Source organism: Marmota marmota, unplaced genomic scaffold, assembly GCF_001458135.2.
Source record: "Marmota marmota marmota unplaced genomic scaffold, marMar, whole genome shotgun sequence".
In the NCBI taxonomy this organism is placed as follows: domain Eukaryota; kingdom Metazoa; phylum Chordata; class Mammalia; order Rodentia; family Sciuridae; genus Marmota; species Marmota marmota.
Window position 1 is genome coordinate 376,696 of NW_025999949.1, and position 25,222 is coordinate 401,917.

Below are 25,222 nucleotides of genomic sequence, written 5' to 3' on the forward strand. Positions count from 1 at the left end.
AAGGATTGGTTGCTTCTAGTTTGTTTTGTTTTATTTTTTAAAAATATTTTCTTACTCATTGATGGACCTTGATTTTTGTTTACTTATTCATACGTGGTACTGAGAATTGAACCCAGTGCCTCTCACATGTTCGGCAAGCATCCTACCTCTGAACTACAAGCCAGCTCACTGCTCCTACTTTTATTATAAGAAAGCCAGGAAATGCTGTCAGCCTTTAGTTACCTTTTTGGCAGGGGGCCACCATGGCCATCTCCCTCTGGGATTGAGTTGGTTTTAATAACTTCATATGTAGAGCCCCAGACGTAGGGTCTGTCACCAACAGAGATGCTAGTGCATAGAACACGTGACCCCCACCATTGCTGTCTCACAGACCTGTGAAACTCACCAGATGTGTAATCCAGATGTGGGCAGCAATGTGTGTCAACCATAAAAACCTGAGCTACTTCTTGAAACTTATCATCATCCTCATCACAAATTGCAGACCTCATTTTTGGTACAGCTAGTGTGATCTGCCTCCTCATGTGGGAAAGGAAGATGATCTTTTCTTTGGGAAATGTTTTCTTCCCACCTCCTAAGACCTCTTGTAAGCCCCTTACCTGTTCCTCTTAAGCTATGGTTCCTAATTGAGCCTCTCACTCCTTTCTTGGAACTGGAGTCTGGTTACTTTCTTAAGGTCTTGCTTTTTTATTCTTTTTTTAATTTTTGTACGGGGATTGAACCCAGGGGCATTTAACCACTGAGCTACATCCCGAGCCCTTTTTTGTAGTTTAGTTAGAGACAGGGTCTTACTAAGTTGCTTAGGGCCTTACTAAATTGCTAAGGCTGGCTTTGAACTTGTGATCCTCCTGTCTCAGCCTCCAAAGCTTCTGGGATTATAGGCATGTGCTACCATGCCTGGCTGGTTTTTTTATTCTTATTCTCTACAAGTGTTTACTGTGCACCTGCAGTGTGCTTATTGCCAGGGATCCCTGGTATTGACACAGATTTATTTTTTGCCCTAGATTATTTTCTGCCCAGTTGAAGTTTAAAGTTTCACTGGGGGCAGTGTGCACACCTGTAATCCCAGTAGCTTGGGAGGCTGAGGCAGAAGGATCACAAGTTCAAAGCCAACTTCAGCAACAGTGAGGCACTAAGCAATCAGTGAGACCCTGTCTAAATAAAATACAAAAAAAGTCTTGGGATGTGGCTCAGTGGTTGTGTTCCCATGAGTAAAATCCCTGGTACCTCCCCCCAAATTTTTTATAGTTTCTCTGGGAAGAGGGATATTAAGGACATATCATTTTTTTGGGCAGTGAGAATTGGGGAAGTGCCATGGGAGTGTGTGGCAAGGGGGATCATACCCATGTCTAGAGAAAGACATTTAATCCAACACTAGAGATTGAGTGGAGAATCTGACCAGAGGTGGAGTACAAAAGCTAACCAGCACATGCCGGCCTAGGGTTCAGATGTGAACTGCAGGGAGATTAGCATTCAAGTGCTCAGTACTGAGTATTGTGAGAGGGAGCCATCGGACACAGGCAGGACACATCACCTGCAGCACTGAGAGTTACAGGAAACTGTCTGGACACAGGCCTCCCTTGAGCAAACTTTTAGCTTGTCTCCTGGGAATCTACCTGTCAAGCAGGATGACTAGAGGGTGTGCAGCTGGACCAGGAAACAGAATCCATAGATTTTTGATCTGCTCTTCCTTCTGCCCGCAGCATGGTCAAGACAAATCACCTGTGTAGGTTCAGGGGCTTTGGAAAAGACCCTACCTCTCCCTGACCATCAGTTTTCTTATCTCTTAAAAAAAAAAAAAAAGACGGGGGCAGGAGCGGGGGAGGGGAGGCCCTGGATCAATGCATTTCCAGGATCTCTTCCAGTCCCCAAATAAAAGTAGTACCTGGCACAGAGTTAGTGTTCCATAAACACTTGCTGAACAAATGCAACCATCCTTGGAGTGGTCCCCCAGGCTGAAGACCCCCCTGTTGTAGTGAGATGGTGGCTCTCTTCCTCCACCTGGTGGGAGTCATTGTAGCACTGCTCCACAGGGGAGTATTTGTGGAGAAACTGACCTCAAGTTGATTTCCAGACTTAGTAGAAAGCACTGGAACCTAGGGCCAGGGAGTTAACTGTAATGCACCTTTGGCCGTCTCTCATTTTCTAAATGTGGTTCTCTGAATTTGTAAGTGGCCCAGAACATCCCCAATATGCAGAAACTGAACATTTTGCTGAATAAATGAGAATTATGCATTCTGCAAGGCTGATGCGTGGGAAAGAGTGGGGAGCCCAGCTGACCACCAGCATCCACGCCCCACAGGAACTTCATTGGGAACATCTGCATAAAACCCTGTGACGTGGATTTAATTACCCTTGGTTTTAGAGTAGAAAATTGAGGAAACATGTTCTTTTATTCAACAGCCCTTTTCTGGGAGCTGTTGTGTGCCAGGCATTCTCTATTCTCTATTTCCATCTCTATTCTGGATATGGAGAGGAGGACAGAGTCTGTGGTCTGTTGGGGCATCAGAGCCCACGTAGTCATGGCCTGTTTTAGTCAGCTCTTGCGTCACTGTGACCCAAAGACCTGACAAGAACAATTAGAGGAGGAAAAGTTTATTTGGCTCATAAACTCAGAGGTTTAGTCTATGGTCAGTTGACTCCGTGTCTCTGTGCCCAAGGTTAGGCAGATCATCATGGTGGAAGGGCATAGCAATGAGAAAAAGCAGTGAGAGAACTCTGTTATCAGGGGCAAAATACAGACTCAAAAGGCATGCCCCCGGTGACCACCTCCTCCAACCACATTCTGCCTGCCTACAGTTACCACCCAGCTAATCCAGACGAGTGGATTAATCTGCTGATGAGGTTAAAGTTCTCATAATCTAATCGTTTCACCTCTGAACCTTCTTGCATTGTCTCACTCATGAGCTTTTATGGGGGGACACCTCATATCTAAACCATAACATAGCCCACGAGGAGAGGACTCAGACCAACCCCAAATCATATAAATAGATGTTCAACTATAATTTGATACTACTGAAAAGGGCAAAGAAACCGAACTTTGAGACCTTTGTGGAGAGACCAGGGTAGTGAGCTGGAAGAAGAGCAAGAGGTGACTCAGGAGAGGACAGTGGAGGTGGAGGAACCTTCTGGGGAGGGAAGACTGTGCAAAACCCTAAAGCCAAGGGGACTGTGGGGGTGGTGGGGTTGGAGGGCAGGTTGTGCCAGCCCTGTCAAGGATTTCCTGTCTTACTGGAATTCAAAAAGCATTCAGGGATCCTAGGCAGGGAGAAGAGTGGTGTGAGCAGATTTGCATCTTGCAAAGAGCACCCAGGGATCCACGGGGAGGACCGACTATAGAGAGTTGAGATGTGGAGATCAGTTAGTAGTTGATATAACAACCCAAGAGAAAGATAAGTGCTTTTGGTCCATGATGGTAAAGGAAGAATAATTGGGACACTTGAGAAGGTCACTAATTAAAAGTTTTGGGTCCACTGACAACATCTTATCCCTGGGGGTTTAACAGAATCATTGATGGGGCTTTTAAAAAAATCCAAGACCCAGGCAACACCCCAGACACCCTGAATTAGAAACCATGACAGAGAATACCTTGCGTTGTTGGTGGGTGTAGAGATTGAAATAACTTCTTTGAAGAATACCTTAGAAATATTTATTAATTTTTAATGTTCAGACCCTTTGTTCAGGCAATCCCACATCCGGGTGTATTTTTTTGGATATATCTTCATATCATATGCAAAACTATGTGTGCAAAAATATTTATTACAATAGTGTTTATAATAGCAAAAGACTAGGAACCACCTAGATGTCTATCAAATAAGAGACTGGTTAAATGAATTGCAGTGCAATCTTTAAAGATGATGATGTTAGATATTTTTTATTTGTTCTTTTTAAATACCCATGACCGTAGTGTATTTTGACATATTATACATACGTGAAGTATAACTTAGAAGCCCATTCTTGTGGTTGTACATGATGTGAAGTTACACTGGTCATGTGTTCATATATGAACATAAGAAAGTTATGTCGGATTCATTCTACTGTCTTTCCTATCCCCTATCCCTATCCTTCCCTTCCCTTTCCTTCATTCCCCTTTGTCTAATCCAATGAACTTCTATTCTTCCCCCACCCCCTTATTGTGTGTTAGCATTTATATATCAGAGAGAACATTCAGCCTTTGATTTGGGGGGATTGGCTTATTTTACTTAGCTTGATAGTCTCCATTCATCCATTTACTGGCAAATGCCATAATTTCATTATTCCTTTAAAAATTTTTTTTGTAATTGTAGATGCACAGAATGCCTTTATTTGTTTATTTTTATTTTTATATTTGTTTTTGGTACCGGCAAATGAACTCAGGGGCACTCGACCTCTGAGTCACATCCCCAGCCCTATTTTGTATTTTATTTAGAGACAGGGTCTTACTGAGTTGCTTAGTGCCTCACTTTTGCTAAGGCTGGCTTTGAACTCTCAATCCTCCAGAAAGAACTAAAGCTGTTTTATTACCTTGGAAAATAGAATATTCTTATTAGAAATGCATGGCGGTGGGGGGTGCGGGGAAGCTTGCCTCCAACAGCCCATGCCCTGTAGCTGGACATTTGGGGCTGTTTTGCGTTTTCACTATTATGAACAGTGCTACCACACATGACTTGGGAAATATTTCCCTTCACATTATGCAAGGGTGTCTATAGGAGAGAGTTCCAGAGGTGAAGCTACTAGGTTAGAGGTGCATTTTGGAACTCTGGTACTGCCAGATACTCCTCCAGAGGGAAACACGCCTTTTAGTAGATTTGACTTTGGAACTGTGTGCCCACGTGCCTGTTTTGCCTTAAACAATTGTCTCTGCAGGAGGTTCTGGTGATCCTCTGAGAGTGAGAACTCACCCTCTCTACTCTATTAATCAGATGCTCTGAGGGGAGGGCAGCAGTTTTTTGTAAAAACTCTACACATGCTGGGTTTTTTTTCCCCCAGGGGGCTATTGCTGAAGATCAAACCCAGGGCTTTATGCACGATAGGCAAGCGCTCTACCACTGTGCTGTACCCGCTAGGCCTACCCACATGCTTTTAAAGCATGCACACAACAAAAATTCCTAACAGCTACTAGTCTGAAAGCCCAGGAGAACTTAGCAACTGGGCTGGGAGCTCAGTGGCCTGTAGCCAAGGGTGAAGACATGCCCTGTGGGCACATGGCTTCTTCCTCTGCTGCCTCTGATAAGGGAAAGCAGTGCCCATCTGTTAGATGCAGACTGGGGTCCCTCTAGCTCAGGAAAGCCTGGGGTTCAGCAGCTTTTAGGTCTGATGGGGGAGACTCCCACCGCTCTTCAAGAGGAATAACTAAGCTGAAGCTAAGAGGGCAGGGTGGGGGGAGGAAGGGCATGCTCAGAGGGGTCTGGATTATGGCTTGGCAGGGCCAGCTGGCCTGGAAGAACTATAGCTATTTTATTACCTTGGAAATAGAGTATCCTTATTAGAGATGCATGGGGGTGGGGATGGGGTGTGCAGGAAGCTTGCCCCAACCACAAGCCAGCCAGCCATCTGTGTTATGGATCACTCAGTTGTACTTTCCACTACGTGAGGAACTACCCCAAGCCGTGGGGGAAATGTTCTGCATTAATAATGAATTCAGAATGTGCCCAGAGAAGCAAATCATGTTCGAGCAAACGAGAGTCTCCAACTTTGTTTCGAATCTCTTCTGCAGTTATAAATTCAGTTAACAACATTTTCCCATTGTTCAAAGATTTTGGCAGTGCTTCGGCCCGAAGAAAGACAGGCATAATTCCTCTCTTGCTGGAAAGCTTACTTTAGCATATAGCAATGCAGTATCGTCAGGAAAAACATGAGATTTATTATCATAAAATAACATTTTTAGTTTGATTTTTCCAGTTATTAATAATTGGTCTTGGAGAGGCAGTATCAGCCTTCCAAAACCTTATTTTTCCTTGGTAGTAAATGAAAATAAGAGTCTCTGCCTTGACTAACCCCCAGGGTGGTTCTGAGGGCTCCCCTCCAAGAAGAAATCCTGCAAAAATGCTTCACAAAAAAGGTATATGGCTCGTGCTTAATTATAAAATTCATCATGTGATTTGGAGCCTTGTCGCCTTCAATATGCATATGCATTGTGGAAAGTCTACTCACTCTAAGAGGATTGAGTTGCCTCTCCGAAATGTGTATGGTTCTTATACAAAGTCACTGTCCTTAGCATCAGGATTTTAACAGGTGCACAAATCTTCCGGTTCTCCAGAAAGTTCCCAGTCCTATAGAGAGCAATGTCATCTTTCAATAGCTGGATCCAGCAACCTTGGGGTCATCCTTGACTCTTCTGCTTTGTCCATGTGAAAATATTCTGTATCAATCCATCAGCAAATTGAGGCTCTGCCTTCAAAACATAGCCACAGTCTGACCATGTCTCACCAGCCTGCTCTGAGCTGCTAGCATGATTGCAGTTGGCCGTTCCCAGGGCTCCGCTCTCCACCATCCTCCCCCATACTCCGTTATAAGCAGATCAGTCCTTTCCAAATGAAGTCATGGCATGTCACTCCACTGCTCCAGTGACTGTGCTTCTCACTCAGTCCTGCCCTGCTGTGAATCCCACATGCTCCGTCCTTGGCCCTCCCTGCCCTCCCTCCCTGGCCAGCTCTGGTTGCAGTGGCCTGCTTGGCTCTCTCCTGGCCCTGCACTGGGCAAATGCTCTTCTTTCTTGCTGGCAATGCTCTTCCCCAGGCACCACCACTCACTCCCTCTCTTTCTTTATTATTCATTTATTTATTTGGTAGGGGTCCTGGGGAACTGAGTTGTGTAGCTCCTCACTTTTGCTGAGGCTGGCTTTGAACTCATGATCCTCCTGCCTCAGCCTCCCGAGCCCCTGGGATTAAAGGAGTGCACCACGCCGCCCAGCTTACTTCTTCTCTTTCTTTAGGGCTCTGCTCAGTGCCAACTTATCTGGCTGCATGTAAAAAGCTCCAACCTACCAGCCACTCTTTATATCCTGCTTTTTCTCTAGAGCACTTTTCCCCACCTGATATCACATATGTGTTTGTCTGTTGGTCTTCCACACATCTCACCTACTAGACATAAAGCTTCCCCAAAGCAGAAACTTTGTTGTGTTCATTGTTCTATCCCCAGAGCCTAGAACAGTGCCTGGCCCAAGTAGGAACTCACAGGATATTTGTTGACTGAACAAATGAATGAATGGATTACCTGCATGTGAGTCAAAGATGCTTACATAGAAATGTAAATAAATTGATATCATGTGACAGCCATTGAAGTTATGCTTATTTTCTAATATTTATAGGCTATTTATATCTCTCATTTTGTAAACTGTCTTTTTGTATTTTTTGTTCATTTTTGCTGTGGAGGTGATCGTATTATTTTGTTTGTGTGTGCTCTGTATGTATTAAGAATTTTTGTTCACAGACACACGTTCTATCCTGAAATGTGCCCTGTGGGAAAAGACACTGCTTTAATTGAAGGTGTCTGAAATGTCTTTTATGAATGAATAAGTCATTAACGTATGAGTCATTTTCTTCTGGTTTTCCAATTCTAATTTGATCCTCAGAATTGGACTCTTGTGCTTTGGGGAACCATGGTTGTGAACATTCGTGTGTAAGCAGTGAAGACTCGTTTGTGTGCCAGTGCTTTGAAGGGTATATACTCCGTGACGATGGGAAAACCTGCAAAAGTAAGTTTTACTGGCATGGGCTCACATTACTCTGAGTCAGACCGTGGCAAGAAATTCACTGTTCTGATCTCCGTATAAATCAGTTACTTTCAAAATTCACTGTGGGGTTCTGGATGGGATCCTGAAACACAAAAAGGATACTTAGGGAGGCCCTAAGTGAATGTAAATAAGCTATGGACTTTAGTTAATAATGTAGTAATGTGTGTTCATTTATCATAAAAACGATGCCATACTATTTAAGATGTTAATAATAAACATGGGTGTGGGGCACATGGGAATTCTCTGTACTGTTTTTCATTTTTTTCTGTAAATCTAAAACTGTCCTGAAAAATAAAGCCTAGGGCTGGGGTTAGAGCTCAGTGTAGAGCATGTGTTTAGCATACGTTGAGGTTCTGGATTCAATTCCCAGCACCTAAGTTAGTGAATAAGTCTATTAAAGAAATATGGACAAGCAAGGAAAAAAATAAAATAAAAAGGAAGTCATTGCCAGAGCTGTAACTGAAGTTGCTCATTTATATGCTCTGAGTCATATAAGTGTGTTAGTTTGCTGTCATTGTGACAAAATACCTGAGGATAAACAACTTAAAAGGAGGAAAGATTTATTTTGACTCTTGGTTTCAGTCCATGATCAGGCTCCTTTGCTTTTAGGCTTATGGTAAAGCAGAGCATCATGGTGGAGAGCACATGGTGAGGCAAAGCTGCTCACTTAGAGGAGAGGAAGGGTCTGGGTCCCAATATACCCTTCAAGGTCACACCCTCAATGACCTACTTCAGTGTTCTATCACCTTCCAATGTCATCAGCAGCTGAGGACCGAACTTTCAACACATGAACTATAGGGGGGCACATTTAAGATCCAAATCATAACAAGAGGTTCAGCAGTATACTCTTGCAGAAAGATGTACACTGGAAAAATCAAGGTTTAAACTGGGCACAGTGGCACATGCCTCCAATCCCAGCAGCCCGGGAGGCTGAGGCAGGAAGACTCCACATGAGTTCAAAGCCAGCCTCAGCGACTTAGCCAGGCCCTAAGCAACTTCGTGTGACCCTGTCTCTAAATAAAATATAAAAATGAGCTGGGGATATGACTCAGTAGTTAAGTGTCCCTGGGTTTAATCTTTAGTACCAATTTAAAAAAAAGAAAAGAAAGAAAAGAAATCCAAGGTTTAATTTTTTTTTTTTTGGTGGTAGTAGTGAAGATTAAACCCAGGGCCTTGTATATGTTAGGCAAGTACTCTACCACTAAGCTACATCCGTAACCCCTTAATCTACTTTTTGATTAGCCATTTATTAGCTGGGAAAGTTGTTTAACTTCTCTGAACCTCTGCTTATTTACCTTTAATAATTTTGTTGTTGTCATTTCTGGTAGCACCAATCCCCTCATGGAGGCCACCTTGTCTGGAGGTCATTCTTGTTTCGGAAAGCAGAGCCTCTTACACAGGGCCTGACTAGGACAAGTAGCCCTAGTGTACCTTAACTGCGGGTGTAAATCTCCACACACATCTTGGTATAACCAAAGGGAGAGGTGTGACCTGGGCAGATGATTCCCATTCCTAACGGTCATTTCTTCCTCAAGCTTCCCGAAGCCTTTTCCAGAGAGCAACTTAATTGACACTATGTGAAGAAAAGATGAGTAACTGAAATTATTACCCTCGTTTTTCAGACAGGAAAGCTAAGACTCCAGGAGGTTAAGTGATTCTCCTAAGTCATATATTATGTCAGGGACAAAGCCAAAATTAGATTTCAGTGCTGCTCATCTAAATTGAAGTTTAATCTCCTAAGTAATCAGACCAACAGTGTTTCCATTCTGGTATCAGAAGCAACGTCTGCAGAAAGCTGATGATGGATTGCATTTCAATAAGACACTGAAGTAGGTGCCGGCAAATGATGAAGGTGATGCTAGTGAGAAACTTGGAAGATTTAGCCCTTACGAAAGCCCCTAAACTTCATCCCCTAGTTTTACCATCAGCTCAAGTGGCACTGGGGTGCAGTGGCCAAGATGGAAGGATCCTACAAGTCCAGGTAAAATTTTGTTGGTGCAGTTGTTTTGACTGGCTCTGCCCTCCTCAGGGAAAGACGTCTGCCAAGATGCGGCCCATGGCTGCGAGCACATTTGTGTGAACAGTGAGGAATCGTTCATCTGCAAGTGCTTGGAGGGCTTCAGGCTGGCGGAGGATGGGAAGCGCTGTAGAAGTAAGTAGCCTCGGGTGGAGCGCCTGTCCGTCTGTGGTGCTCAGGCAGCTACAGATCTTCATTTAATCTTTAAAATCTTCCTTTTAAAAACTTTTAACCAGTATCACGAATAAGACTTCCTACCTTGGCCTGAGATCAAGTCATTCAGACCTTGGTTCTTTGGGAATTTCTACGTGGATCTTGAGTTGTCAGGCTCTTTGCTTCTCTCTCTCTTCTCTCAGCTGTCAGCCTTTTCCATTCTCATTGTGTGGATGCCCAGAGCCCAGCACAGTGCCTGCTAGTCATTGGGAGGAATTAGAATCTCTGCCAGCAGTCACTACTCAAAAACCCACAGAAAACTCCCTTAGACCCTCTCCCACCCTTTATCATTACTTATAAGTTATGCCAAGAGGAAAAAAGAACTGTAGTTATCCTTTGGTCCTTGAATCTATTCTTTCTATCACTTGCTTCTATAGATGACTCAGAACAGACTCTTAGAGTTTGGCTGGAAAGTGTATTAGGGTTCTCTAAAGAAACAAGACTGGGCTGGGATTGTGGCTCAGTGGTAGAGCACTCGCCTCTCATGTGCGAGGCCCTGGGTTCGATCCTCAGCACCACATAAAAATAAATAAATAAAATAAAGGTATTGTGTCCAACTACAACTAGAAAATAAATATTAAAAAGAAACAAGACTATTGTATGTGAGAGAGAGGGGAAGAGATGGGAGGGAAGAAGAGAGATTGATTTGAAGGACTTGGCTCTTGGGAATGTGGGGGATGGAAAGTATGATGTGAGCAGAGCAGGCTTGGAGACCCAGGAAAAGCTGATGTTGTACCAGGGTCTGAAAGTGGTCTAGGGGCAGAATTTCCATTTCCTTGGGGAACCTTAGTCTTCTTCTCTTACGGTCTTCAACTGTTTGGATGAGGCACACCCACATTATGGAGGGTAGTCTGCTTTACTCAAAGTCTACCAGTTTAAATGTCAATTCATCTAAAAATTACCTCCACAGCAACATCTAGACTGGCGTTTGACCAAATGACCAGGCACAAAAACCTAGCCAAGGTGGCACATAAAAGTAGCCATCCTAGTCCCCAAGAAAGAGAGAGATGTGGATGCACCAGCTAAGTGAGGAGGGCATTAGAAGAGTACAAGGTCCAGGCTGGGTTGTGGCTAAGAGGTAGAGTGCTTGGCTAGCACATGTGAGGCCCTGGGTTCGATCCTTAGGACTATATAAAAATAAAGAAATAATTTTTTTAAAACCCTAAGATTAAAAAAGAAGAAGGAGGGCTGGGGATGTGGCTCAAGTGGTAGCGCGCTCGCCTGGCATGCGTGCGGCCCGGGTTCGATCCTCAGCACCACATACAAACAAAGATGTTGTGCCCGCCGAAAACTAAAAAATAAATATAAAAAAAAAATTCTCTCTCACTATCTCTCTCTGTCTCTCACTCTCTCTTTAAAAAAAAAAAAAAAGAAGAAGGAAAGCATAGGGCAGGGATTTATCTTCACCATGAGATTCTGTCTATGAGTTATCAGTTTTCCTTTTTTTTTTTTTAATGGTACCAGGGATTGAACCCAGGGCTACTTAACCACTGAGCCACATCCCCAGCCGTTTTTATCTTTTACTTTGAGGATCTCCCACTAAGCTGCTTAGAACCTCACTAAGTTACTGAGGCTGGCTGAGTTTGCAACTTCCTGCCTTCATCTCCTAGCCACTGGGATTACAGGCTTTTTCTACCGCACCCAGCCCTGGTGGGTGTTTTCACAATCTCTACTTGATTTGGTCACGCTGTGCCCCAGTGGGCAGAATGGTCCTTTATTGGGCAAGGCAAAATCAGTCCCTTTGCTTTTGAGGTTGATTTAGGGGGGATTTCCTGCAGAGCCATACCCCACGTTGACACAGCCGGGTGGGGGTGGAAGTCACTGCCCTCATTCTTTTTTTTTTTTTTTAATAGGTGGACACAATGTCTTTTTTTGAGCCACAACCCAAGCCCCACTGCCCTTATTCTTGCCTCAGGAAGAGGGCTCCTTCCTGTAGCAACAAGTTCTGTGTGAACAACCGAGTCCTCGCAGGCCTTGGAGCCCTGGCCCAACTGCAGGCATCCCCCCAGCCTTCTCAGTCTTAGCTAACACTATGGTTTCCCTTCTTTGGAGACCACATCCACACTTCTGCTCATTATGTCTGCCTGATCCATTTGTTCCTGCTTTTATTTCTTGAACATGGGTATAACCCCCTACCGCACACCCACATACCATCTATTCACTCAGCATCCTGATTGCTTAGTAAGTTGAGGTGTTTTGCACCAGGTACAGCTTCTACCTCTGGAATTTGATCACTAAGTCATATCCCACCGTTCCTGTTTCCTAGAGGGCTCTGTAGTTGTTGATTCCAATTTTGTGTGGGGCATCTCCTTTTAAAGGGCTAATAAAGAGCCAAAGGGTTGTCTATGGGTCGCCTGAGGAAGACTCAGGAGATGCTGTGCCTCAGCTGGGCCACCGGCTTGTTGGATGACCTTCGGCAGCTCAGTGAAACTCTTTGAGGATCCGTTTTTTCATTTATACCTTGAGTAGAACTATTCCATCTTCCTTTCCTCCCAGAGGTGGTGAGAATCAAAGGGCTGTAACTACTTTAAAAAATTCAAAATAACCTCACACACGAGAAATGTTCATAGACCAACAAAATGGAGTGTTTGGGATCTCCATGGAGAGAAATCAGGAGCTAAAGCTCAGCAAACAATTCTAATTTGATAGTAAATCCAGGATACCCAGTCACCCATCTTTCCATTCAGACTTGTGGGAATTGGAGCTTCTTGGGAGGAGGAGCTTATCCCTGATCTTGGGCTATCCAAATGTGAGACTAAAAAAGATGCCATTTAGAGGGTTTGCACAGCTGGGCACAGTGGCACACGCCTGTAATCCCAGTGATTTGAGAAGTTGAGGCAGGAGGATCACAAGTTCAAAGCCAGCCTCAGCAAAAGCAAGGCACTGAGCAACTCAGTGAGACCCTGTCTCTAAATAAAATACAAAATAGGGCTGGGGATGTGGCTCAGTGGTTGAGTGCCCTAATACCCACCTCTGCCCCTGCCCCACGTCCCCAAACAGAAGGTTTGCACTTTTTTTTTTTTTTTTAAGTGGCTATTTCGTCAACCTCTCCACGTGTGACTGTTCATGCCAGCTCTTTTCTGACTGGTGGGATTGTTTACCTCCCCACATTTTCCTCAGGGAAGGACGTCTGCAAATCAACCCCTCACGGCTGCGAACACATTTGTGTCAACAGTGGCAATTCCTACATCTGCAAGTGCTCAGAGGGATTTGTTCTAGCTGAGGATGGAAGGCGGTGCAAGAGTAAGTGATGAGAACTTGGCTCTGCTTTCTCTTGGCTTTGGAGCATCTGCCTTTTGGACTATTTTCAGGCACCTCTGCTTCTCCCATAAAGAAGAGTGTGTGTGCACAGAGAGTGGGGGAGGAGGTGTAGCTGTAGCAGCACCTGCGAAAGCACTTTCGGTTTTAGTTGACAGTTCATTATCAGCCAAAAGGCTGGAGTGCTCTTTGACTGAGGAAGAGTATCTGGCTGGGAGAGGTAGGACTGTACTAGTTCTGCCAATGGTACTTTAGGAAAAGAGAGATGAGATGATGGATCAAAGCTTGAAACGTAAAAAAAATAAAATAAAATAAAACCACCAAATAGCAAAGGAAGTCTTGAGAGAATTATTTGATAATCCCAGAGAATCTCTTTTTAAACATGGCAGGCAACTTAAAAATCATAAAAGAAAAAAGGAAAAATATATATTAAGAGATTAAAACTATGATACTTTTTTTTAACCTATTGGTTATCAGATTTCACAAAGTTTGATGGTTCCTATGTTGGCAAAGATAGGTTGTAAAAGGCAATTATAAGCCGGGTACTGTGGTGGACGCCTGTAATCCCAGCAGCTCAGGAGGCTGAGGCAGGAGGATCATGAGTTCAAAGCCAGCCTCAGCAAAAGTGAGGGGCTATGCAACTCAGTAACAGCCCGGCTCTAAATAAAATACAAAATAGGGCTGGGGATGTGGCTCAGTGGTTAATGCCCCTGAGTTCAATCCCCGGTACAAAAAAAGAGAAAAAAAGGCAATTATAAACAGATCAGTGGATATCTGAATTAGCACAACCTTTAGGAGGGCAATTTAGCCATATTTTAAATGCAATTCTACTTCTAAGAGTTTATCCTACAGATGTGTGTGTGTTCACAAAGGCATACGCATGTGGATATTTTGTGTAGCATTACTTGTAGCAGCAAAAAACAAGCTAAATGTCTACCCTTAAGAGTCTCATTAAGGGCCAGATGTATGGTATATACCTGTAATCCCAGCAACTCAGGGAAGGATCACAAGTTTGAGGCCAGCTTCAGAAACTTAGTGAGAACCTATCTCAAAAATTAATGAAGACAAAAAAACTTTCTATTAGGAAAGATGCATGATTAATTAATTCAGAGCATGAACTTCAAGTTAGAAAGAAAACAAAGGGGCAGGGGGCTGGGGATGGGCTCAGTGGTTAAGCATCCCTGGATTCAATCCCTGGGTTACATAAATTATGGTACATTCTATACAATGAGATTTGATGTAGATGTTAAAAGAATGAAGCAGGGGCTGGGGTTGTGGCTCATTGGTAGAGCACTTGCCGAGCATGTGTGAGGCTCTGGGTTTGAGTCTCAGCACCACATATAAATAAAATAAAGGTTTGATTACAACTAAAATAAATATATATTTTAAAAAAGAATGAAGACGCTCTATACATAGCCCTGAGATATTGTAAATGAAAAAAGCATAAGGATCAATAGTTTTTATTATGTTACCATTGCTGTATTTTGTATAAGACTGTAACACACACACATATGTCCTTTTGAAATTTTTGAATTTTTCTATGTACATGTATTGTTTTTCAGAAAATTTAAAGGAATAAGATAAACATAACTTAGAAAAAATAAGCACCATGGTGAGGGGATTTGGTTCCACATCTAGCAGTAAATAAAGAATGAAACTGGGAAACTTTATAGAAAATAAAAATACGTGAGATACCATTCAAACACTAAATAACTATCTCCTTGTTCATGATTTATCTGACACCCCTACCCCAGGGACAGCCATAAGGGAGAAGCTACAGCTCAGCATGAAGACAAAAAAACTTTCTATTAGGAAAGATGCATGATTAATTAGTTCAGAGCATGAACTTCAAGTTAGAATGCCCACCCATACTGCCTGGTCAGACTACTTCTCCGAGTCTGTTTCCTCCTCTTTAAAATGGGGATAACAGCTCACGTAGCCAGAATGCAGAATACGTGAGACCCTGTCTTCCAGGGCTGGTATACAGAAAGTGCTCAATGAATGATCACTGTTGCAGTCATTACAGGCAGAGTGGTCTGAGGACAGGGGTGATAGATTCTCATCAAGAGAGGAGTTCAGACCACAGCAGGCCTGGACTAGATGACCTGCCAAGGTCTTATCTAACTCTGAAATTCTAGAACCCTGTGAAAATTATGTTCTGAAAGTAAATCACAGCTCACAAATGAACTACCATAAAGAAAATGCCAAAAGAAAGCATGACTGGTCTACCTGCAAACAAGCACCTGGCAAGTGGGGCGGAAAGCAAAGAAGGGTCTGGGTGCTTCTGACATTTTCTGCTCTCTCTGGCATTCCTGTCTTCCTGAGGAGCCTTTATGCAGCCCTCTGTGGGGAGGCTGCAAGGGCTGGTATACAGGAGGAGCAGGAAGGAATTTTTGCTGCTGGTAAATTGTACCAGTATTTCTGAAATCTGCTGGAGAAGCACATGCAGGCCAGCTGAGTCTTTTTCTGGTTGACTCAGAAACAGGCTATGAATGTAAATGAAGCTTTGAATTGGCCTTTTCCTCTTTCACTAATAAAGAATCAATAGGTTGAATAATGAAGACAAGCACTTAATGGAGAGAGAGAGAGAAGGACCCCAAGCCCCCAGTCCCCAAGATTCATACATACACACATGATTACATTAGCATGTTATACCAGCCAGGCATAAAAATGGGTCTTTACTTGCTTGTATTGTTATGCTTCACTTTGAAAGATTAGACAGCAGCTTGATATAGAAAAGAGAATGTTATAATAATATACTGTGGTCTATTTGAAATTATCTCATCCATTTGGGATCTGGAAATTTTTCTTCTCCCCACACCCAAATTGCTTAAGTATTTGCATAACGTTTTTCTCTTTTACCCTCAACCATCTGCATTGCTCAAAAATCTTTGGTATAGATACAGAATTCACAGTGAGCTTCATTTTTAAGCTTTAACAGGGCAGTGGAAGTACTCACAGGTGTGCTACCCACTAACCAATAGATACTGCCTCATTCTTTTATTCTGTCAATCAACGTTTATTGAACACCTATTGTGTGCCAGACATTAGGGGCACAGAAATGAATGAAATCCAGCCTCTACTGAGGAAGAACTCACAGACTAAAGGAGGAGACAAACACATAATAAAATAATTATTGTACAACGTGGAATGCTGCATCCAGTACGTTGGACTGTAAGCAACTTGGCATTAGACATTTGTCTTTGTCACAACCATAATCCTGCTGTGTCTACTGTTTTGCACAAGGCAGATGCTCAATAAATTTTGGTTGAGTAAATTGATAGAATTACGGGTATTCAGCTAATGCAATCTGGGTTACTAGGAAACCATCCTTGGAAGAGATGATGACTGAGCAGAATTTTAAGAATCTCCTTCTCCTTTGTCACTCAGCATGGCAGCACTTATGTGATGTCATCCTCCCAGCATGAAGTGATAGGAATGGTTAGAGTGTAGTCAGACCCTTCAGTGTACCCACTGTACCTCGGAGACCTGGCTGTCACTGATTAGGGTACAACGTGGGATTGATTTCTTAGATGATTTGTACATCTGCTGTGTGTTTTTGCTTATGAAAATTACTATTTTTACTGATTTGACAAGCCAAACATAAAAGTAGATATGAAAATGATTGTTGCTTGTGACATTCCCAACACCTCATCTGTCCTGTGAATTGTCTTCTAAGTACCATGCGCTAACTGGTTGCACAACTGGAGCTCCGTGTCCTGTGTATTGTCTAATTAAAAACCAAGGTAGTTCTCCAAAGCAGTTATGCCTCCAATTAGAGCACAATTTTCTATTCTTTTTCGTAAATGATTTTTAATTACCCAACCAGATCAATTTTCCTTTTGTTCATGTAGGATGCACTGAAGGACCAATTGACCTGGTCTTTGTGATTGATGGATCCAAGAGCCTTGGAGAAGAGAATTTTGAGATCGTGAAGCAGTTTGTCACTGGCATTATAGATTCCTTGGCAATTTCTCCCAAAGCTGCTCGAGTGGGGCTGCTCCAGTACTCCACGCAGGTCCGCACAGAGTTTACCCTGAGAAACTTCAACTCCGCCAAAGACATGAAGAAAGCTGTAGCCCACATGAAGTACATGGGCAAGGGCTCTATGACGGGGCTGGCCCTGAAACACATGTTCGAGAGAAGTTTTACCCAAGTAGAAGGGGCCAGGCCCCTCTCCACACGGGTGCCCAGAGTGGCCATCGTATTCACAGACGGACGGGCTCAAGATGACGTCTCTGAGTGGGCCAGCAAAGCCAAGGCCAATGGTAATACAGAATGGAGGTGCTTTACACCACTTGAGGTTCAGGTTTCTTAAACTCTAAGTGGTCACAGCTGACCATTAACGTAAAATTCCTTGATTTTCGTAAGGAAATTTTCCTGACAACCACCATTATACCCCTTAGTGACCTTAATGGGATCTCAGAGGTGTTAAAATGCTCAAGAAGGACGGGAAAGTCTCCCAGAGTGGGAGGCTACACAGCCCACACCCAGCAATGTGATTTACTACCCAGTGTGTGACTTCCAGTGGATAGACTCACCCCTGTACTTGCTATGTAACCACAGACAGACATACAACAGTGCCCAAACACTGGTAATGCTGCTTTAGAATCACTTAAAGAGCTTGTTAAAAAATACGTTTATCTTCATACATTTTTTTAAAATACCAGTGCTCTGAAACTATGATCACCTTAAGACAGAGAACATTTTTGTGTTTGCAGGAAGAGAAAGTTAGCTTTTGAAAAAGAAAATCAAAATGCCAGGAAGGATGATGACTAAGTTCTTTTTGTGCAGTAAAGCTCAGTCTCCTCTTGAGGTTTTCCTGACCTCCTGTATAATGCAGGCAGGGATTTGAGTGTTTCTTCTGTTGTGTGGATGCGAAGTGTAGAAGAGTGTGGCCCTTGGCAAAAGACAACCAGAAGCTGGGATGACTGGTAGAGACAGTTTATAGTGAAGGGTGTGGATTCCTCAGGGGAGATGAGGAAACTTGAGGTTGTGAAGCAGTGTGCTTGCAAGCCACCTCCTGTAAGTACTTGCTGAGGACACAGCAGATCCTCTAATGGGACAAATGGGAGACACAGAACACTGCCTCACCCAAGACTTTATGGGCGTAGTGCCTAGATCGGACTGGGCGTGCAGAAGATGCATGACAAATGCTCAGTAGTTAAAGTACTCCCAGCTCCACTGGTGAGCTCCATTCTCCTACAGAAAGGCCGGTTCACACTGACCTCAACTACTCTCTTTGTGAAGGAGGCTATTTTATTGACCTTGCTTACTGTACAGTCTGCTCCTTGCTTCCTTGCCTAAGAGAGTGGGAGCCAGAAAAAGTGTCCAGCTCTGAATCAGCTGGGTGGACTGTAAAACTGGCTGTTCACATTAGACTAGATTGCTAGAATTAATGTCTAACCCATCCGCCCCTCTAGAGCCTGTGTTCTTAAAAAAGCATCAGGAAAAGCATTTTCGTCTCTAGGAACAATGGTTAGCCCTTTCACTTGACTTACTGAAATTTATCTTACACTTGCCCCTCAAGTTTCCACACATTACCCAAAGGTGGGTGATAGGAGATATATGGTTCTTCAAATAAGGTTTATCGGAAGTAACATCCTCACATGAATTTAATTATTTCTATATATAGTTAACATAATCCTAAAATAGTTACCCTTTTTAGGAAGTTGTATGTAAAGTCATTAGGCTCTTAGACAAATATGCTGACCTTGGCTGTTGAACTTACACAGACTTAGAACAAGTCACAACTCTCAGCCCTTGAATTTCAGAGCCACTTTTATGTGCGTTTAAGAAATATTGTCTAATGAATTGGCCAGAATAAATTATCAGTGCTGGACTGGGGATGTGGCTCAGTGGTAGAGCGTTTGCCTAACATGTGTAAGGCACTGGGTTTGATTCTTAGCACATTAAAAAAAAAAAAAGAAAAGAAAAAAGAAAGAATAAATAAAATGAAGGTATCGTGTCCATCTACAACTTAATTTAAAAAAAAGATATCAGTTCTGAAAACTGTTGGAAAACAAGGAGAGCTTAATTCTTATTGCATTTTACTTTCAAATGAACAGTATACAAGGGAAGGGGGAAGAATGATTAATCTGATTTAGAAAAGCTTTTGGAGAAAATTCATACCCCTTTTGAAATCTAATGTTGAGCCAGGCACATGCATGTAATCCTAGCAACTTGGGAGGCTGAGGCAGCATTGCAACTTTGAGCCCAGACTTAGTAATTTAGACTCTTTCTCAAAACCAAAAATAAAAATGGCTATGGATGTAGCTCAGTGGTAAAGTTCCAAAAAACAAACAAACAAAAAAAGAAATCTAATGTTGACATTTAGGTTTGTTCTCTTGACTGGGGATTTCCAGTGATCTGCAGATTCTCCTCCTCAGCTTACCGTCTCCTCATAAGATTGTGTCCTCCTAAGAAAAACAGGCAGAAGGCAGTTTCACTTGACCCTAGATTATTGAAGGTTCCTATCTTGGTTATAAGATCATAAATTGTCCTGCTTCTTAAAATTCTTCCAGAAGAGATCCCCATTTTAATAGCTATAAGATAGGTGTTCTTTTCTACTTATCCAGAAGGCTAATTCAGGGAAAAATTGCAGATTTGTTAAATAACTCTCCCTGAAGCTGAGCAACATGTTGGGTACCCAACCTCTCCCAGATCTCTCACTTCTCTTTAGGGTCCCTCTCTTTTGTTCATAGGGCCAAAGCAAAATGGAGGGAAAATACAAACAAAGGGGTGTTGGTATGGACCCCTCCCTCAATCACATCACTTAATATCTAGCTGACTTTGGATGTAGTACACATAACTTCCAGAGCAGGGATGCAAATCCCTAACTGCCTTGTTCTTACCTGTTTTGCTCCCTAGGTATCACTATGTATGCTGTTGGGGTTGGAAAAGCCATTGAGGAAGAACTACAGGAGATTGCCTCTGAGCCTACTGACAAACATCTCTTCTATGCAGAAGACTTCAGTTCAATGGGCGAGATAAGTGAAAAGCTAAAGAAAGGCATCTGTGAAGGTACTCTAGCAGCATCTAGGAAAGGCCAGTATGAACAATCAAAGGAGGAATCTCAACCCATTCTTTCAGCATAATCAAAAAAGTGCCTCCTGGTGGTCAGGGTCAGTGGTACTTAGAATCAGTAATCATAAAAAAGGGAACAGAAGAGAGGGAAAGACAAAACTGATAACTACTACAGCTTGAGCACTTGCTCTGTGCAGAGCAGTGTGATAAATAGTAGGAGGTGCCAGCCTACTTAATCCTCACCAAAGCCTTAGAAAAGTGATCGTGTAGCAGGAAACAATCATTATATAAACCAGGAGAGAAGAGGTGCAATTTCAAAATATGCCTATAATTTGGAGTGGAAAGGGATGGTTATCCTTGCAAGCTCACTGTTGGAAATTCAAAGAATGCTTTTCTGCATGGACAACTCATGTGTATAGAATATTATTAGACTGCCCTTTAGAATTCAAATTTTGAATTCTTAATGTTTTTCCACAATCCACTAATTGTGCCAAGTAGGCTTGTACACGGTAGTTCTGTCCATTTTTCTTCCTACTCATGCCCCAGGTACAATCACCTCTAAAATCCAATCTAAGTGATGTGTCTTAATCCTCTAAAGGAAAACTCTGAGATAAAGGGGGACCAGGGAGGGAAGGTCTTTCAGATTCCTGTGAGTAGATCATACATTGCCTCTTGGCCATTTTGTTCATGTTGAAATGCCTCGCTCGAGTTGGATTGCTGGCATTTCAACTTGATTCAACAAATTTAACCATTTTTCTACCCTTCACTCTAGATATGTTTTTTATTTTTTGGGAGGATGTGGGGGAGCATTCTTTAGAAGCTGTACATAAGGGGAGAAGGCTTCTCTTAGAACTGCCCTAAAATGGTCATCGATTATAACAGTAAACACAGTAAACAACTGCTTTTCTTAGAATTTGGTATTACCAATAAAAACAAACCAAACCAAACCTGAGTTATGGCAGGAGGTAAGGAGTTGGTCTGAGACTAGCTTCCTCAAGCACATGCATGGTATGGAAAACTGTTATCCCTTCTGGTCACCTCTTTCCACTCAGCTCTAGAAGACTCTGATGGAAGACAGGACTCCCCAGCAGGGGAACTGCCAAAGAGGGTCCACCAGCCAACAGGTAATTTTTTAAAACAATGTTTTCAGAATCTCTGGTGGGTGTTTCTGCCGTGGTTTCTCTCCCAATAAAAGTTGTAAAATAATGAAAGTAAGAAAGATTTAAATTATGTTAACTGAGGCCTTTTTTCCTGTAACAAGGAAATTTATACTTCAAGTTTGTAATTTGGTAACTAGTAGCTCTGCTAATAGACTTTTTGCCTCAGTATATCAAAGTAAAGCTCTGTACTAGGTGGCAGGAATAGCAAGTGCCTTATTGTGCTGCTGGCTACTTTAGACCACAATGGTGTTAAGCAGTTTTGACTTCAGTTTTCTTTCTCTTTACAGAATCTGAGCCAGTCACCATAAATATCCAAGACCTACTTTCCTGTTCTAATTTTGCAGTGCAACATAGATATCTATTTGAAGAAGACCATCTTTCACGGTCTACACAAAAACTTTTCCACTCAACAAAATCTTCAGGTAATTCCAAGTAAAATAGTTACTATAATTTGATAACAGCATTGCAACTTGCCAAAAAACTTGGCTTAAAGGAAATAGGAAGGAGGAAAAGAGAACTTAAATAGAATAAGAACAAAAAAAAAAAAAAGAAGAGAAACAGTATTCTGTCCCCTAATCCACAGTTAAGGCCTGTTTCAGTGCTAGAAGCATAGATAGTCCTTTCCTGGTATTTACTTCACTGGATCTGACTGTGTGGAAAAAGTGGAACATTTCTTTCACTATGGTTTTCTCTATATGATGATTCAATCCTATTATTATGTGTCTGGACGTTTGGTGGATGACAGAGGTGAACACTTTCCATCTGCTTTCTCAGGAAGCCCTCTGGAAGAAAAACACGATCAATGCAAATGTGAAAACCTCATAATGTTCCAGAACCTTGCAAATGAAGAAGTAAAAAAATTAACACAGCGCTATATCCTTTTCTAGTGTTATGCTGCATATGGAATGCAAAGAATATTACCAAAACTCACAAATGCTCTGTATGGCTTTTATCAGGTGAAATTATTCCCAGGAAGTTGAGGATAGTGAGCTCCAGGAAAAGCTTTTTCTTAAAAAAAAAAAAAAAAAAGAAGATTGCCATGCCAACACAGGGTCAAGCCAGGCTTAGTGGCAAGTGTCAGGCATTTAGTGTCAGGCATTTAGTTGCCATATGCTGTCCTAGGAGGATTAGCAGAAATGCTAGTCAACCAGGCAATATGTAAGAAAATAAAATAAAGGACTTAATTCCCTCTCTGCTAGGACGATATATACTGGATCTGAAGTGCATCAAAGGTACAGTGTCTCTAGGTAGAGAATGTGGTAGACTTAAGAGGTTTCAAACTCAGTTTAAACCCCCAACATTTTCTTTGGCCATAAACTGCACAGCAGCCACATTTGGATTCAATGTGTAGTTTCTAAAGGATTTCTCTTTTATTGGGCTTTTTTTTTCTTCTCATTTTTTTGGCAGCAGATAGTTTTATATCAGCACTCTAGAAGATGAAACATTCTACCAAGGGAACAGTAAGATCCAATGATTCATTAAAACAATATTATAAATAAAAGGAATGCTTTGGGATAATAGAGAAATGAGGATTCAGTGCTTTTTACACATTGATCACACTGCCAACTGCTCTGAACTTAAAATTACAGTAAGCTTACTAAAGCTGGCTGATATGTATCTCGGCGTGCATCAACTAGCCTATAGGGAAATGGTTTAATTCTGAACTACCACTGGGCCAAGGGGCTTGTATAATAAGAAACAACAGCACATAGCAATTCCCCTTCTAAAAGCTGCAAACAGGCTCCCCTAAGTAAAACAGAACAATTTTTTTGACAGTGGTTAATAGACGTCAAATAGACGATGAATCTGGGTTCCCATTCTGCCAAAGGGGCAGGTAGATGGCATTAAGGAGCTTCCTAGGAAGACACTTGATTTAATGCCTCTTCTCTCTTTCTACTCCACCTCTGAAGGTCTACTTCCCAAGAGACTAAAGTTATGAATGAAAAGAGCACAGATCAAATTCCTCCAGGAAGCTACCTTTTAGCTTTACCTTGTATCATGGGTGAAAACTCCCTCTCTTCTCTTCTGACTTTATATATTACTTTTCAAGTCCTAATCTTTCATATTCTTCTCTTTACAACATCCCCAACATTATCATTTCTGGTTCCCAGAGGTGTGCTATAGCAAACTCTTTTACAAGCAACAGGGGTATGAATGCCATTAAAAATCTGAATCAGTTAAAAAATTTAAACTATTTCTTGATTTGTGTGTGTATATATAATGATTACATATAACAGTGGGATGGCTCTGTCTTTAGAAATGAACTTAACTTGAACTATATTTGTCTTGAAAGTGTGTTAAATTAGTTTCTTAAACTTATAATCAGGGTTTTAAAATACTTGACAAGAATTCTTTTTTTTTAAGCTCAAAGCCTTTTATATTTCAGGACAAAATTTTATTTAGATAAATCAAGTTGTATTAGAATGTCAATGAAAATATGCAATTCAGATCCCTCTTCCTTAATTTGAGATTTACTAGAAGAAATGACACAGAGAATGGAAGCCTTGGAAAATCGCCTGAGATACAGATGAAGACTAGAAACACTCCACACATCCTTATGTCACTGTATCAAGAATTGCAATGGAAGCAGCACAGAGCCCCAAAGCTCAGGCTATTAGGTCTATAATGTTGGGAAGTAAAACACAACCAGTTCAGAGGAAGCTGGTTTACTATACAAAGAAAATAAAATACCAACTTGTATAAATTTATTTAGGGGAGGGGAACTTCAGAATCTTGATGAGTTTACCATAAGAATAAATAAGCTATGCAAGGTATTTTGTAATGTTCTGTGGATATAATTTGCTTCTGCCTCATCCTGCCTTAGTGTTGTAATCTCATCGACTACAAAATATTTTGCAGTCTTACTTCTTAGAACACTGGCCATAGGAAATGCTAATTTTTTGTATTGGACTTTACCTTGATATATATATATGGATGTATGCACAAAATAATAGGACATATGTACTTGTGTAACAAGTTGAATTTTTTTATACAATATTAAAATTTATCACTTCAGAGAATAGCATCCTGTGCAAAATTCTTAATTTTTTTTTAAAAAAAAATATTTTTAAGTTGTAGATGAACACAATGTCTTTATTTATTTATTTTTATGTGGTGCTGAGGATCAAACCCAGGGCCTCACACTTGCAAGGCAAGTGCTCTACCACTGAGCTACAGCCCCAACCCCCCAAATTCTTAATTTTACATGCAAGATATGTATACATGAAAATGGCCAATTATGTACATTTAAAAAAAAGTTTGATCTCAGTGATTAGGAAATGCAGGGTAAAACAAAAACTTTTTTTTTTTTTACTCTACTAGTGGCAAAAATGAAAGTTTGTCAAGTGTTCTTAAGGCGTGGAACTATAAGACTTTTATACACTGCTAAGAAGAGTGCAAATTGGCAGTCTCTTTGCAGAATAAATCTGCCTGCCCCAAATGAAACTAAAAACACAGGAAACCCCGTAACTGTAGCAGGACTTACAGGTATATTACTCAATGATTTTAGTACATACATACAAGGAGACCTGTACAAGAATGCTACTAGAGTTTGTAAAAGCAACATACTAGCAAAAACCTAAACATTATCAGAAAGGGAACTGATATAATACACTAACATGTATATTTAAGTACAGAAAATATTCCAGAGTGATAGACATCTAATGAGGAAAATAAGGAAGTGAGAATAGTCAAAAAAGACTTCAACTATGTCTGCTTAGGAAGATAAACTGAACAAGAAACAAAGACAAAAAGTCATCTTTCCCCAAGGAAGTCACTACACTTTAAGAATCCAAATGATGTCTTATAAACAAAACTTGATAAATCTATACTGAAGTA

At 41.7% G+C, this 25,222-nt stretch overlaps 1 protein-coding gene across 4 annotated transcripts in view; it reads left to right on the forward strand.

The window, feature by feature from the left end:
• Positions 1 to 24,407, forward strand: part of Matn2 (matrilin 2) — a 137,787-nt gene extending 113,380 nt beyond the window's left edge. Inside the window, exons 11-19 of one of the 4 annotated variants that reach the window (XM_015486324.2) lie at positions 7,550 to 7,672; positions 9,741 to 9,863; positions 13,062 to 13,184; positions 17,054 to 17,467; positions 20,070 to 20,222; positions 21,278 to 21,349; positions 21,673 to 21,807; positions 22,160 to 22,258; positions 23,861 to 24,407. In XM_015486324.2, coding sequence (XP_015341810.1) covers positions 7,550 to 7,672; positions 9,741 to 9,863; positions 13,062 to 13,184; positions 17,054 to 17,467; positions 20,070 to 20,222; positions 21,278 to 21,349; positions 21,673 to 21,807; positions 22,160 to 22,258; positions 23,861 to 23,916 — 1,298 coding nt within the window. In that variant the 3' untranslated portion in view covers positions 23,917 to 24,407. The remainder of the gene's footprint in view (positions 1 to 7,549; positions 7,673 to 9,740; positions 9,864 to 13,061; positions 13,185 to 17,053; positions 17,468 to 20,069; positions 20,223 to 21,277; positions 21,350 to 21,672; positions 21,808 to 22,159; positions 22,259 to 23,860) is intronic. The other 3 variants (XM_015486325.2, XM_048801894.1, XM_048801893.1) reach the window with 3 other exon arrangements.
• Positions 24,408 to 25,222: the final 815 nt, after the last annotated feature.